At 58.9% G+C, this 14998-nt stretch overlaps 2 protein-coding genes across 4 annotated transcripts; one reads left to right on the top strand and one right to left on the bottom strand.

Annotated features, from left to right (window-relative positions):
- Positions 1–5849: 5849 nt before the first annotated feature.
- Positions 5850–12268, top strand: PDZK1IP1 (PDZK1 interacting protein 1). 2 transcript variants are annotated; one of them, XM_038558133.1, is made up of 5 exons: positions 5850–6000; positions 6214–6387; positions 9192–9300; positions 11115–11210; positions 11801–12268. In XM_038558133.1, exons 2-5 carry the CDS (start codon positions 6321–6323, stop codon positions 11871–11873), a joined length of 345 nt encoding a protein of 114 aa, XP_038414061.1. In that variant the 5' UTR covers positions 5850–6000; positions 6214–6320; the 3' UTR covers positions 11874–12268. The 2 variants fall into 2 exon arrangements, with proteins under 2 accessions (XP_038414061.1, XP_038414060.1); XM_038558132.1 differs by lacking the exon at positions 5850–6000 and having other exon boundaries at positions 6095–6387.
- LOC106559783 (transcription initiation factor TFIID subunit 4-like) lies at positions 7413–14385 on the bottom strand. Of its 2 annotated transcripts, XR_005370259.1 has the most exons (3): positions 13637–14385; positions 10215–10347; positions 7413–9956 (listed from the first exon to the last, which is right to left on the bottom strand). XR_005370259.1 is itself a non-coding variant. In XM_038558131.1 (2 exons), exons 1-2 carry the CDS (start codon positions 14053–14055, stop codon positions 9743–9745), a joined length of 633 nt encoding a protein of 210 aa, XP_038414059.1. In that variant the 5' UTR covers positions 14056–14385; the 3' UTR covers positions 7413–9742. The 2 variants fall into 2 exon arrangements, 1 of the variants encoding a protein (XP_038414059.1); XM_038558131.1 differs by lacking the exon at positions 10215–10347.
- Positions 14386–14998: the final 613 nt, after the last annotated feature.

Here is a 14998-nt window from a genome sequence, read left to right on the forward strand (position 1 = left end):
AAAAAAAAAAAGGAGTGACTGTCCCTGTGTGAGTCACAGCTTCCTGAGCTGGAAAATGAGGAATAGGATCACACCATACAGGATGAGCGTGTAGGCCAGGGGAGCCTGGTTCCATTGCTGCTGCCCTAGAGCAGCAGTGCTGTAGGCAGGGGAACAGGTCTGTGCTGAACCACCGGGTGGGGCGAGGACTGGGCCTTGGGACCTCTGCCGGCAGGCAGGGCTCTCGGCACAGGGCCAGCCCTTTGGTTTCTTGGCTGAGTGAGTAGGCAACAGGAGGAGGTGATTGATCTTCCCCAACTGGGGGGTCCTGGTCATAAATCTCACCGGCCCAGTGGGGTCTCCTAGGACCCAGGAGCCACAGCCAGTACATTCCTTGGTTTGGCTGCCTCAGGGCTGGTGCTCTTTGGCCCATCCAGCTCCCAGGCATGGGGCCCTGTACAGGGGTGAGCACCCATGCAATCTGATGGTAGCCCACAGCTCTGCGCCCCAGGAAGCCCCTGTCCAGAGTGCCAGTCCTTCTCCAGATCTGACCCTGAGATCGTGTGGCATTGCTTTGAGACCCGCCCTAGGCTCCTGGTGAGTCAGGGCTTCTTAAGCTGCTTTGTGTCATGGAACCCAGGGGTGGTCTGGTGCAACCCTTAGACACCATTCTCAGAGCAGTGTTTTTTTTTTTTTTTAAAGATTTTATTTATTTATTCATGAGAGAGAGACACATACACAGAGGCAGAGACACAGGCAGAGGGAGAAGCAGGCTCCACGCAGGGAGCCCGACATGGGACTTGATCCCGGGTCTCCAGGATCACACCCTGAGCTGCAGGTGGCACTAAACTGCTGTGCCACCGGCGCTGCCCAGAGCAGTGGTTTTAAATGTGTAAAATAGAAGGAAACCAATTATATTGAAATGTAATTATAGTAATCTTAAAATTATGTGTTTGCAATTGTGTATATTTTTCTAATGTATTAAATAATAAGATCTAGTGGAAGTACAGTCCCAATGAGTGCTATCCTTCCAGAGTGATGAGCATAGGGATGTACCCAGATGTCTGCACCAATGGTATATGGTGCTATGGAAATAACACAGAGGGACTGTGGTTTGCTGTCTTCATTTTTTTTTTTAAGGTTTTATTTGTTTATTCATGAGAGGCACAGAGAGAGAGAGAGAGAGAGAGAGAGAGAGAGAGGCAGAGACACAAGCTCCATGCTGGGAGCCCAACGTGGGACTCGATCCCAGGTCTCCAGGATCATACCTTGGGCTGAAGGCAAGTGCTAAACCACTGAGCCACCTGGGCTGCCCTTCATTTTTTTTTTTTTTTAAGATTTTTTCATTTTTGAGTAATCCTTACACCCAAAATGGGACTCAAACTTACAATCTTGTGATCAAGAGTCCTACCAACTGAGCCAGCCAGGTGCCCCCCCTCCCTTTGCCTTCACTCTTTAATGAAAGAAAATGGCCAATTTTAGTTAGAGGTTAACGGAGCAAGTTCCTGAGCCCCTGAGTTCTGCCCGGGGGCCCTTGTGCAGGGAGTACTAAGTGAAGGGGAGCCGGGTAAATGCAGTCCTGAGTCTGAGAAAAGAGGCGCTTTTCACAGTCCCCACCAGCCCACATCCTCAGAACCAGATTAAAATGTAAATGTCCAGTAAATATCCACCATCATGTGTTGGCAGAGTCATGGAATCACAGGCTTCCAGAACTGGAAGGCCAGATGCCCTTTTGTAGATGCTCCCGTTGGGTGATCTGGCTCTTGGCCTGTTTGCACACCTCTAGGGTCGAGGAGCACACTCTCATTCCAGGCTGGATAGCTCCAACTTGTCTGAGCAATGGTGACAGAGGTGAACCAGACCCCAGCTCTGCCCTCACGGCTAGAAGGTAGAGAAAGACAGGGACCCGACTGGAGCTAAAATACTTGCTTTATTCACTCACCATTCCCGGAGCTGCAGCTTCTGCTAGGCCCGGGGTAGGAACTGGAGATACTGAGATTTATGTTCATAAAGTATTTTGAGGTGTGTGCTCAGGTTCTGTGCTCAGTACTAGTGTCCCGGGGGTAACATGGACACAATGCCTTCTCTCTGGGAGACAGGCCTTAAATGAGTAAACACACAGGTCAGTATGTAGGGGCACCTGTGATCATGAGCGGGGGGCCCAGAAGAGTGACTTCAGATGGGAGAGAAGGGGAGTCCAGGAAAGCTCCCTGGAGAAAAGTGACATTTAGGATATGACTTGGAGGATGGGTGAGAGCCCACCAGGCCAATAGGAGGGGAAGCGTAGTGGTCCTGATGTGGGAAAGGGCTTGGCTGCTCTTAGGAAGAAAGAAGAGCCACTGGGGCCAGAGGAGGCGGGACAGGGGCTTAGGGCAGCTGGTAGGATCTGCAAGCCCACGCTAAGTTTGCATGTTATCTAAGAGTTGCTGGGAAGCCCATAAAGGGTTTAAGCCGGAGCTGCTTGACTAAATAAAACAAGGTATCCTGGAGCTCTCAGGCTTGCACCAAAGACATTAATGAGATGAAATACTATGAAAATGAGAAAGAAGCTTTTTTTTTGTATATTTTTTTATTGGAGTTCAATTTGCCAACATATAGCATAACACCCAGTGCTCATCCCGTCAAGTGCCCCCCTCGGTGCCCGTCACCCAGTCCCCCCATCACCCCGCCCACCTCTCCTTCCACCACTCCTTGTTCGTTTCTGTGCCCTAAACACCCTTCTCTGATGTGTCTCCCTGCTTGTCCTCTCTCTGTCTGGATGTCTTCTTGGAGCTGTCTTTCTTTTTTTAAAAAAGATTTTATTTGTTTATTTGACAGAGAGAGAGAGAGAGAGAGAGAGACCAAGCAGGGGGAGCAGCAGGCAGAGGGAGAGGGAAGAGAAGCAGACTCCTTGCCAAGCGAGGAGCCCAATGTGGGGCTCGATCCCAGGACCCTGGGATCATGACCTAAGCTGAAGGCAGACACTCAACCGACTGGGCCACCCAGTCTTCCTGCTTGGTCCACCAGTTCAGCTAACTTTTCTCTTCCAGCCGCCTCCTCCAGGATGCCTGCCATAACAATTTGGCTGGCTGTGACTTCTCCGCAGCACAGCCCTGAGCATGCCTGGGCACGGGGCCCAGCGTGGCGGCCTGTTGACATGTCAGTGTCCACCTCCTCTTCCTCCAAACCACCCCTGGAAGGGGGCGGAAGTGGGGGGCCGGAGGGAGGGGAAGTTGCAGAACCTTCAGGGCCAAGCTGGCCCCCTCCTGCCTTCCCCACCTGGCTGGGGCTGGGGCTGCACTCTGCCACCTGCTGGCAACTGCTGCAATGGCAGGCCGGGTGGCGCTGGGGGAAGGCCCCTGGGGAGGTCTAGGTCCACTTGGGCTTTTCGGAAGGTGACCACACAATGGGGACCTGTCCCCGGGGGTCTTGGTGATTCAGGGTGGAGAGTGGCACCAGGAGGGAGGAGCTGAGTGTTGATGGAGCAGCGGCTCAGAGATGAGGCCACGGGGTCCAGCCCTGCAGAGCTCCTGAGGCCTGAGTCTGGATCTTGGGCCCACACGAGACCAGCAGGGAGCCTAACTCGTTACCAAGGGGACCCAGGGCCATGTCCCTGCAGCTGGGGAGGTGACACCCCTCAGCTGGATGAGGAAGCCCGGAGAGCAGAGAGCAGCCTCAAAGCCAAGTGTCCACCCACACTCCCTTTTTCCGGAACAACTTGTTTTTCTCTAAAGCTTAGGACTTTGACCTGGGAGGTGTGTTTTCCTCCTGTCGGTCACCTGATGTCCTTCCTGCTCATCCCCCTGCCCCAGCACCCACCCCAAAACATGCCGGCAGGAGTCAGTGTTCTTCCCTGGGTTCTTGAGAGGGAGGCAGGACATGGTACCTGAGGACTGATGGGAGAGGCTGGGCTACTTCTGGGGGGCATTCCCTGGGGGCGTGTCACAACAGAGACCCCCCTGCCCAGCTCTAGGTGTCTCCTTCCTGGGTATCTGGGACACCTCGCTCCTCTGAGGTTCCTTCTCCTGCTCTAAGTTGTTCTTCTTCCTTTTTAAAGACCCTTATGATTGGGACTGTGTGCTGGTCCCTGGATTCTATCCTTCCTCTTGCTCTCCTCTTGCCCTCCCCTCACCCCCCCACCCCACACATACACCACACGTACCACCCACACGTGTACCACACATCGTGCATCACACACCACACTCATGCACACACATACATATACACATCACACACACATTCACGCCATGCACACTACGCACACAGCACATACACAGCACGCACACACCACACACAGCCTGGGGAGACCACACAGTCCTGGGCCTCAGTTACCAGTGCTGTACCACACGTCTCTCTAGCTCTTTACTCCGGGCCCAGAATCCTGCCGCCTTTCCACTGTTTCCTTCTGGAGGGTCCGAAAGCGCGACACGGCTGAGCCTGTAGCTCTTCATCCCCCCACCTCTTCTGAGACCTGCTTCGGTCCCTTCTGAGGCACTGGGCATCACCCTCAGCACCTCCCTGTCCCCGCAGCCACTCCCGGCCCATCACTGCGTCCAGAAGCCACATCCTGTGCACCCCACCTCCTAACTGGGGCTCAGGTGCATCGCCACAGCCCAGTGCCGCCAAGCCGCTGGGTGTGGGGCTGCTGTGGGGGACCCCCCCTCTGCCGACCTTCCTTTCTGCAGCTCCTCCCCTCCCCTCTCTCCATTCTGAGGGCAGAGGTGTTTTCTCAAATCCGGACCTGCCACGTGGCTGCCCTGCTCAAAACTCTCCAAGGAGGCATCCCGACATTTATTAAATCCAACCCCATTCCTTGCATTCCAATTAGTGATTCCCTGGCTGTTTATTAACACAAATGGTGCCTACTGTAGCCAAACTGTGCCAGAAGATTCTGAGGACACCAGGTTGGGGCTAGGGAGGGAGAACAGGACATATGTGTATGTGTCACTCAAGTCTAAGCCAAGCTCCCCTAGATCACCGGATCATCCCCATCTTTGGATGATAGCGGGGTGCCCTGCCCTAGATCGTGCATGCCCAGGAAGTAGGGCTGAGGCAGAACACCTGACTGCTGCCACTGACAGAACCATCCTGTGACAGAAGGGGTGGCCCACAAGGTCTTGTGAACAGCAGTTTGGTGGCTTCTGGGCCAGGAGGCTGTGGAGGAGCTTCCAGCTTACGCCCTGGCTTTTGGGGACCCTCCATCTCTGAGACTTCACCCAGTATGTTGGGTCCTTCTTTCTTGGTGTCTGTGGAGTCAGACTCTCCGCATCTCTGGCTTCCTGTACTCCTGGGGAGGGGTGAGGGGGGGACACCCAGTGTGACTCTTGGCCCCGGGCCTCAACAGGTACTTGGGTCATTCTTCACTCCTGAGCTGGAGGGCCAGATGGACTCCATGTGATCCTGGGGCTTGGGGCCCCAGATGGGATCCTTCCACCTGGGGATCTTTCTTCTGCCGGCACAGCAGGGCTGTGTTCACCCACTTGTCTCCCTGTGATGGGTGGAGGTGGGTCAGAGGGATATATAGAGGCCTCTGACCAAACCTGGGTCTTGTCCCAGAGAGGTTCCACCCAGCTTCCAGGAACCCCTTGGGGGCCGAGAGGAAAGCTGAACAGGACCAGGGCAGCTGGGCTGGGTGGGGAAGGCTGGGGACTGGGGCCCTCAGGCCCTCTGTCCGGAGCCCCATGAGAGAGGGTGGATGATAGAGCTACTGAGCCAGGCCAGGGATGGAGGGACAGAAGCCAGAGCTGTGTCCCAGGACTGGAGCCCCATGGTCTGGCCTGGCTGAGTAGGGACAGGTGAGGAGAAAAACAGGGAGTAGGCCCGGCCGTGGGCGGTCAGCTTTGACCTTTCCTAGCCTCTGGGGTTTTCCCCAAGCTCCTGCTCAGACAACAGATTTCTTAATCCCACTGTCAGCCTTCCAAGACGCCCCGCCCGCAGGAGCGGCACTGTCACTCCTCTCCCCACAACCAGCCCCAGCCCCAGCCCACCCCGCTGTGAGAAGAAGGGGGAGCTGACCAAACTGGAGAGGCCTGGGGCTTGGCGGTGAGGCACCAACTCTCCTCACATCTCCCTCCTCCTCGGACCTGCTTTCTTAGCCAGCCTCTGAAAGATGACCTCGAGTGCCAGCTCGAGTGGGCCGGGCACCGACCTGGGAGGCCAGGCCTGGAAGCTCATTACCATGGGAGGGAGGGCAGTTTCTCTCCACCTCCCTTCCTTCCTCCTGTGCCTTTTTCCTTACTAGCTTCTCTCCTCCAGGGCCAGACTGAGCCCAAGCTGATCTCTGGCCCTCCGGGCAGACCCCACAGCAGCTCCAGGAGCCCAGATACCAGCTGCCAGAGAAGGCCCAGAAGCTTCCTGCAGCCATGTCGGCCCTCACCCTGCTCATTCTGGGTCTGTTCATGGCAGTGCCACCTGCCAGCTGTCAACAAGGTAATACAGGACGGGTGGCTGTAGTGAGGAGGGCTGGGCTGGGTCCCTGGAACCCAGGGTGGATGGGGTGGTTGTCTGGCCTCCCTCATCACCCGGACACCTGCAATGGGGAGGGGAAGAAGCAGAGCCTGGGCTCTCTGGAGGAACCTCTGAAGGCAGAGACTCCTGAGCAAGGCTTCTGTCTGTGACTCACTTTCTCCCAGTGAGGAACGCAGGCAGTGGGGGAAGTGTGGGGTCTCGGACTGGAGACCTACAGGAGTTGAGGCCCAGCCTCTTGAAGCAGGAATTGCCCGAGAGATGGCGGGGTCCTGAGGACACGGGGTCCTGGGTATAAGGAATGGGGGAGCGGGACCCGAGCCCCCCTCCCAGGGCAGGCTGGGCCCCCCGGGGAGCACTGTCAGGGCTCTGGCCTAAGTCCTCACTGTCTCAGCTCCCTGGGCTTGGGTGGGGGACAGCGCCCCGGTGTGGCCCCCTCCCGAGCCCGAGCTCTCTGTCCAGCTCTGCCGCTGTCCTGCCGTGTGCGGCCTGGAGAAAATCACTGCCCCCCTCTGAGACTCAGTTTCCTCATCCATAAAGTGAGTAAAGTGGGGACAATAAAGCTGCCCTGCCTGCCTCCCGGGACAGCTGCCAGGCTAGGGTGTGGGAAGGCTTCGTGCCCGTGAAGCACCACACCCTGAGCTCTGCTGTCTGCCCTGAGCAGTGTTGCTGCATCTGCAGCCAAAGTGTGGGGCCCTGCACGTGGGTCCAGATGGGGCCCGAAGGGGCCTGGCGGAGATGCTCCTGGAGTCCCCCTCCTTTGCAGAGACCCTCAGCTTGCACGCATGTCTGCTTCACCTCTGCCTCCCAGGCTCAGAAGCCTTCTTGGAAACTGGAGATCAGAGGGGTTGAGTAACCTGCGTGGATCACACAGCAGAACAAGAAGGGATGCAGCCGGGGTGCAAGCACGCCTGGTTCCGGGGGTCCCAAACACCCCGGGTTTGGCCACTTGCCACTGACGAAATCCAAAGGCAGAGAAACAGCAGTGGTGAAACAAGAAAGGGATTTATTTTGGTGAGGCCAAGACTGTCTCCAGCGTGCCAAATGTACTTCCAGGTTTAGGTGCAAAAAATGTAGGGCAAAAATAGGTGGGTCCGTGCAGGTGGGCAGTGAAGGTCGGGGGGATCTCCGTGTTGGGGTCAATCACCGGCGGGGTCTGGCTGGCTCAGGGCAGTCCCGATTGCTTGAGGGGGTGGTCTGGGTTCCCAGCAGCGGATGCATGGCCCGCAGGATATTTTGCCCAATTTAAGAGATGAGCCGGAAAGAACTTCATCGACAAGGAAATTTGAGGTGACAACGGAGGGACTTGCGATCCTTCTAGGACAGGGCTCAGGTCACCTCGTTCCCGCCTGAGGCTCTCTGCTCACTTCAGAGCCACAGGGAAGGAGCAGCAGGGACTAGGGCTCCTTGGTATCTGGAGGGAGCTGGCTGCAAGGTCTGGAGGAGGCAGACGGGGGCCTCCCAGGGCTTAGCCCTACTCCCCATCCTGGAGTAACCACCGACCTGAGGAAACATGGGTCTGATCCATTGTTTCTTGGGGGAAACAATGAGTCCAAAGCACTGCTTTTTGGCCAGTATGGAACTCAGGGTAACCACAGTGACTTGGCCCCAGGCCAGAGAATTCCCAGATCCTTCCCGTCTTCCCTATATCTGCCAGACTCAGAGTTTACTCAGAGAACAGACTGGGCCTTCTCTGTAGCAGGAGAGCTTTAGGGTAGACTCAAGGAAGGACTTTTGAGTGAGACTGAGACAGAATGAGACAGAATGAGGGCTTTGATGCCCAGCCTGGGCCCTCCTAAATACAGGGTGGCACTAGGGCTGCATGTGTTCTGGCCTGGAGGCAAGACCCTCTAGGAGCCTCCTGTTGGCTTCAGTCCCCTCCTGAGACCTGTCTGCTACTGCGTGTCTATCCTCTGCAGGGCCCGGTTCTCTCAGGCTCCTGGAGCACAGGGATGCCGGGGGAGGGGAGAGCCTGTCTGGCCTGCCAGTGGCTGAGGGCAGAGATTTGGGGAAACCTGGAGGGTGAGAGGTGCTGTCAAAGGTCAAGGGTCAGGAGGTAGAGGAGGTGATGAATGGGGCCTCAACCTGGTGTCTGGCCTAGTCCGGTAGGCCCCCAGCTGGAGGAGACCAAAGGGGCTCAGGTTTGAAGCTCTCTTCCTGGCCCCACGGCCTGGAGGAGCCCTGGCCCCTCTGCCTTGCTCTTCCAAGGGTGTTTGGTCCCACCCCTCTCTGGGCACCCCTAGCTAAGCAGCCTTGCCTGTCCTACACTCCCACGCCCTACCCGTACCAGGGAAACCTCATTACAGAACAGGATCTTCCAGATACCAGCCCAGTCCTATCAGCTCGGGCCGCTCCGGCCTTCTGGGAGCCAGGGCAAACGGGAGACACCGTGGGCTGGCAGGGCCCAGGCCAGCTGTCCAGAGGGCTGCCCTTTGGTCCCTGGGGCCCAGACACTCCGTAGGGGGCCCTGCAGGTGACCCATGTGGTGGGGCAGGTGGGGGCTCTGGGCTGTCTCTCCTTGGCTCCTCATTCCTTTTTTGAATTCATTTTCCCAAGTGTCATCCCTTTCTCAGCTCAGTGGGGGGTCAAGCGGGTCCCCCTCGCCACCACCGCTGCTGCCCCAGGATGTCTCCTCTGGTCCTGGCAGCCAGCTGATGGCCTCAGACACAGGCTCTAGCCCTTGGAGCATCCCCTCCTTCCAGGGTTCTGCACTTGCAGCCCCCACAGCAGCTGAGCCACCTGCAGCATCCCCACTCCCCTCTCTCCAGGCCTGGGCAACCTGCAGCCCTGGATGCAAGGCCTAATCGCTGTGGCTGTGTTCCTGGTCCTCGTGGCAATCGCCTTTGCTGTCAACCGCTTCTGGTGCCAGGAAGAGCCGTGAGTGCTGCCCGGGAAGGGGTGGCTGGGGGCAGGGTCTGCGCTGGCACAGGCAGGCCAGACCCCAGGACCACTGCTACTGCTCTAGGAGTGCTGAGAAGGGCCGTGGAAGCCCAGAGTCCAGGCCTGTCCCTGTGTGGAGTGACACTGAGCTGAAGGTCTTCCGGCCGGGAGCTCAGGCTCAGTGGCTGCCAGCCGGGCTCGTCGGACCCCACAGCTCTGGTTCTCATTCACCGTGAGCTCCGGGGTCTTCTCTCCCTGAGGGCTCTGTGTCTCTCCGTAGTCAGGACGCTGGCCCAGCCTGTGATGGGGGCTTTGCAAACCTCTGGGAAGAAGGCTGCATCTTTCTTCAGGGTCAGGTGCCACACGCTGGGGTTCAGAGGGTCAGTGGGACACACACAGCCCCACACTCCAGGCTCCCAGACCGGAAGGCCAGGAGCAATCACAGCGCAAGTTTCAGCTCCATGGTAGGAGGGAGTGCACTGTGGTGCTGCGCCTGCCCTGGTCTGGGGGCCCAGGGACCGTGGTCCAAGAGGGCTTCTGATGGCACGTTTATTCTGAGGGCTGAGGAGTGCAGAGGAGCCAGGTTCAGGATAGAGCATGCAGGGGAAGGCATTGCAGTTGTGGGAAGAAGACACTGAGGGTACCAGGGGTTCCTGGGCAAAGGCAGGCACAGAATTAGAGAGGGGTGGGCTAAAATCCAGCCCACCCTGTGCTCACCACCCCTGGAGCAAGGTGGCACCTGCCGCTAGCTCTCACGAATGGGGCTGGGGCCTGGGTGCAGCCCAGTGAGGGAACACCAGCTGCCACAGGTGGAGCGAGGGCCAGAGAGGTCCCCGGGGGGCCAGCCAGGTGGGCAGGACCTGGGCCTAGCGGGCCTTGTACACACCAATACCCCGAACTTTGGGCTTTACCTTTCCTGCGACAGGACCCCAGCGCTAGCTTGTATGCTGGTCTTGGGAGGAGAGGTGGCCTGAGCACAACGGTTCTGGCTGCCCTGGGTGCACGCGTGGGTAGGGGCTGCACACGAGACTGGGAGTCTGGACTCTGGAGGCAGTGAGGGGACAGAGAGGGGACATGTGGCAGCTGTGGAGGGGGCAGTGGATGGGGATGGCGGCGGGCAGGAGGGAGGAAGGACGGGATGAGCCCAGGCTTCTGACAGCCCCAAGGACCGAGGTGCGGAGCCCAAGGTCCGGAGGCAGCTGCTGAGTGCACCGTGGGACACAGCAAGTCTGTGGCGCCCTGGGCAGGAGGGGTGGCCAGGGGAGGACAGGCGGCGCCCTGTAGAGAGTCCCTGTAAGAGCAGTTTCCAGTAGGTGGGGGCAGAGGTCGCACTCCCGTGGTCTAAACTCGAATAAGAGGCCAGGAGCTTTTTGTTGGAAATGCTTCCTTTTCCAATGGACCCAAGCTCTGCCTTCAGTGGATGCGGACCCTGTGCACCCAGTGCCGGAGGAGGCCCCTGAGGAAGTGTGGGGGGATGCTAAGTCCCGCTGGGTCATGAGCCGAGGCCACAAGGGGGACAGCATGGGAGGCTGGGCGGTGGTCGGTGTGAGGCTGGGGTAAATCCATTGCACCTCTCGAGCTGGGACCTGAGGCCCCCACCCTGGACGGGGGAGACGGCTGTGAAGGCCCGTGGGGCAGGGCCAGAGTCAGGCCACCAACAGCGCCCCGCTGGAGAGAGGGGCTTCTGCGGGGGGCCAGCCTCTGCCCTTGGACTTGTGACAACAGGTGCCTAGGACAGGGCCTGACTGGACAAGGGGGAGGACAAAGAGGGTCGGGACCCAGGGAGCCCCACTGATGAGCCTCGCCCACAGGGAGCCTGTGAACATGGTCATGACCATTGCAAACAAGGCAGATGGGATCCTGGGAGGAACAGATGGAAGGTACTCCTTGACGGCGGCCAGCTTCAGGTGAGGCGCCGGTACAGGGCTGACCGCGCTGTGCTCCAGAAGGACCAGGTGTTCTGAGGGGTGGGGGGAGAAGGCTGGGGGGGAGCAGGGAAGGAGGAGGACTCATGGAGGTTGGGGCTCAGCAAAGAGAGGAGCTCAGGGAGGCCTGTGAGGGCTTTGTGAGGATGCAGGGCTCCTGGGGGCCCAGCATGGGGATGGGGGCAGGGGTGCAGCCAGCGGACTGGGACTCACAGGGAGGGGTGCATTGGGGGAGGGGACTCTGAAGGGAGTTGGGAGGACTCAATGCAGGGAGAGGGGTGAGGAGGGGAGGCAGCTCAGTGAGGAGATGGGCTCCATGAGGGGGTGGTTCAGTGGGGGCCCTGTGGGGACCCAGGGGGGGCGGAGCTCAGCATAGTAGAGAGATGGGGCTCAATGAAGGGTGCCGGGAGGCCTCCAGTCTCAGGTGCACCTGAGACCAGATGTGGGCAGGGGAAGTCCCTCTGGCACTCAAGTATATTTATTCTGGAAGAAACTGCCCACACAGGTACAAGACGGGGCAGGGAGAAGGGGATGGCCTGGGAAGGGTGATGACCCCTGTCATCCTCTCTCAGGTCCAGTGAACACGAGAATGCCTATGAGAATGTCCCTGAAGAGGAGGGCAATGTCCGCAGCACCCCCATGTGACCCCCACTTGCCTGGGGCCCTCCGCCCTGACCCCAGGTGCCTGTGACCGATGCCCGGCTCACCACACAAGCCTCTCCTCTACACGGGAATCTACAATAAGAGGCTGACTCTCCCAACCCCACACCTCCCACCTTCCCTTGAATTGTCACCAGCCAGTCAGGGCTGTGTCCAGGCTGGGGTTCAGCTGTGGCCCTAGGGTTTCCCGCCAGGTCTCCCACCCAATTCAATTCAGAAGACCCTTCAGAAGAGGACAGTCAGCTCGTCACCTCCTCCCTGCCTCACATCCACTCCCTGTAACCGTGGAAATGGCTCTTATTTCTGTGAAATAAAGATGTTTTGTATTTCCAAGCCTGATGTTCCCAGGGCTCGGAAACAGCCCCTCAGGCTTATAACCAGGTCCAACCTTGCTTTCTGAATCATGACAATCACCTTCCAAAGCCACTGTCATGGTGGCTTTGGAGGATTACGCAGGAAACCCTCTCTGGGAGGACCACGGGGCCAGGGAGCTCACCCACTCTGCCCCTTGTTCTAGGCAGAGACCCTCCTGCCGGTGCCCCCCAACCCCCCGACCTACTCTTAACAGCTATGCTTCTGGGCCTGTCTTTGCGCAGCACCGACACCCCTACCAAGTCTCTATGCTGCCTGGCTTTGCAGGTTGTTTGCTCATCCCCCGTCCAGGCGGCTCCAGCCTGCATGGGTTGGCCTTTGAGCATAAGAAGCTCCAAGACAGAGCTTGGGCTAGGACTTTGGAAGCCCAGCTGAGTCCCTGTTCCCTGCAGACTTATTATGGGACTTTGGGAGAGTCACAGTCCTCTCTGAACTAACCTTCCCCTCTGGGGAGGGTTTGGCCAGTTTCACCACAAACCTGGGGTAGAATCATCCTCGCCACCGGCTCCCAGTCCTGGGTGGACGTGGAGTCAGGGCACTGGGTCCCCTGGGGAATGAAGCAGGATGGGGGCGGGGAGAAGGTACTCCCAGCTGGCTGGCTGACCGTGAAGGCCCCTCCTCCCTGTGACTGCCATTCTAACGGAACAGAGTCTGGGGTGACAACCTGAGACAGACCCACCCAGGAGCACTCCCAGATCCAGAGGAGCAGGCCAGAGGGTAGGAGGCAGTCCACGCTGTTCCAACCAGTCCCAGCCCCCCTTGCTTCCCCACCACAGCCATTGCTCTGCTTTTCGAAGCCTTCAGACAAATACTCCACCTGAGATCCGAATTATCCTTTCTTACCACACCGAGGTCTAGTCTGCAGCCTGCAGGCAGAGGGAAGGGCCCTGAGCAGTGACTCAGGACAAGTTGCCTCCCCTCTCTGACCTTCAGCTCAGTGAACTGTGGCTGTGTTCACGTGGGCAGATGCCTTCTCACCCACCACTGCCAGTTCAAACTCCATATTCCCTTTCCTTGGCTCTGCCAAGGGTCCTCTTCCTCTAGGAAGTCCTCCTTGACCAGACCAAAGGGCAGAGCCAGGGGGCCAGCCAGTCCAACCTCTACCTTACTGGAGGAGGGATGGAAGTTACTAGAGGGCCTCTGCTAAGGCACAAACACCCTCTTCTTCCTTTCTAGCCTCCTGGTCTGAACCTTCTGGCTGCTTGGATCTGATTCTCCCTGCACGAACCTCCATTCCCTCCCAGTGCTGCCCTGAGTTGTCCCTGAGAGGCTGGGCGGGGCGGTGGTCAGGTCTGGCCCTACACGCCCTCCAGGGTAGAAGGCAGAGCCACCATCCCTTGGCCTCCGGGCAGCAAGTGCAGCCTGGCCTGTCTCACCTGTGAGGCGTCCCAGGGCCTGGGGGCGCCGCTGCAGTCCTCCTGGTTCCTGGGGCACCACCCGCTCCCTGCCTTGGCCTCTCTGGGAGTCTCCTCAGCCCCTCCCGGGCTGGACCAACCGGCATGGTGGGAACTCTGGGGTCCCTGCAGGTGCTGGGCTGGCACTGACCCGCCCCCACCCCGTGTTCCTGCCCTGGCAGGGGGCACGGGGCACAGAGCTGCGGGCCCCAGAGCCCCTGGCCCTTATCGCCTCTTCCCACCTGCCAGCCTGGCCAGCCGAGGGAGGGAAAGGAGGCTGGGCCCGGGCCAGGGCGGTGCTTAATGACCCTCCGGGGCCTAATCTCAGGCTGGCAGCCGCCGAGTGGCTCAGGCTCGCTCCTGGAGGAGGCTGATAACACACCAGCTGGGCCCCCCACCATCTATCGGGGCTGCACAGCCAGCCCCAAGGGGCGGCGACTGGGGGCCTGGGGAAGGGGGCCTCTGGGCTGAGGCGGGTGGGAGGCCAGCCCCGGGGGGAGGGGATTCTCGTCTCCTTGACTGACAGGCAGGGGGAGGGACCGGCCGCTGGAGGGAGGCTGGGGGGCCCCCCACGCGGCCCCTGCGCCCCGCGGGACTTCCTGCTCTCTCCTGCTCCCTCCCCGCCCTTTTCTCCCACCCAGTCCGGCTCCTCCTTTGCTCTCCCAGCCTTGATGGAGCTTTCCCTCCTCCACCGTCCACCGTCTAGCCTCCTTCTCCCCCTTCCACCTGACCTAGCGCCCACCGTCCCCTCTCCCCTTCCATCCTCTCTGTTTCCAGTGGGTCCCCCTGCGCGCCCCGCCTGCCCAAGGGGCCCCGTGCCAGTCCCTTGGCTGGGGACAGTCCCTCGCCCTCCCTCATTGGCATCTCACTTCTTCTTCCTGTGGCATCATCTCCCCCGATCCCTCCACCTGCTCTCTGGGCAGAACGCTCAGGTGGCCCGGCTCTGGCTGCCGGGCCCGGAGATCCTCTGACTGCCGGCGGACCTTGCTCTTCCTGCTTCCTGGAGCAGGACTTGCACCTTCCTTTTCCCTTCCGTACCTAAAACGTGTGGATGTCACAGGGTCACAGTATAAGTTACATCCAAACTCAGCCACTAAAGGCTCCACCCAGGAACTGCAGAGTTGGAGGTAGATTGCAGCACTATTAACTTCAGTTAGACTCGAAGAGGAACTTCCAGTCTGGAGCTGGTTTAAAAAAAAAAAGGGCAAAAGGCTGGGGAATTCTATCTCCAGTGTCACCTGTTAGAGGGCAGAGTGCCAGATGGTTGGAATAATTTTCAAGATGACTTTCTTCATGCTCAGAGTAACATGAGCAGAAATACTGCTCCAAGGAGCCATCAGATGA

The sequence above is a fragment of the Canis lupus genome, chromosome 15 (genome assembly GCF_011100685.1).
Source record: "Canis lupus familiaris isolate Mischka breed German Shepherd chromosome 15, alternate assembly UU_Cfam_GSD_1.0, whole genome shotgun sequence".
In the NCBI taxonomy this organism is placed as follows: Eukaryota; Metazoa; Chordata; class Mammalia; order Carnivora; family Canidae; genus Canis; species Canis lupus.

Bases quoted from the DNA above. Each gene is read 5' to 3' on its own strand.
- PDZK1IP1 (XM_038558133.1), top strand. From the start codon at position 6,321: ATGTCGGCCCTCACCCTGCTCATTCTGGGTCTGTTCATGGCAGTGCCA. The intron at 6,388-9,191 runs GTAATACAGGAC...CCCTCTCTCCAG, and splicing joins ACCTGCCAGCTGTCAACAAG to GCCTGGGCAACCTGCAGCCC. The intron at 11,211-11,800 runs GTGAGGCGCCGG...ATCCTCTCTCAG, and splicing joins TTGACGGCGGCCAGCTTCAG to GTCCAGTGAACACGAGAATG.
- LOC106559783 (XM_038558131.1), bottom strand. From the start codon at position 14,055: ATGGTGGGGGGCCCAGCTGGTGTGTTATCAGCCTCCTCCAGGAGCGAG. The intron at 9,957-13,636 runs GTGAGACAGGCC...GCCTTTGCCCAG, and splicing joins GGCCCTGGGACGCCTCACAG to GAACCCCTGGTACCCTCAGT.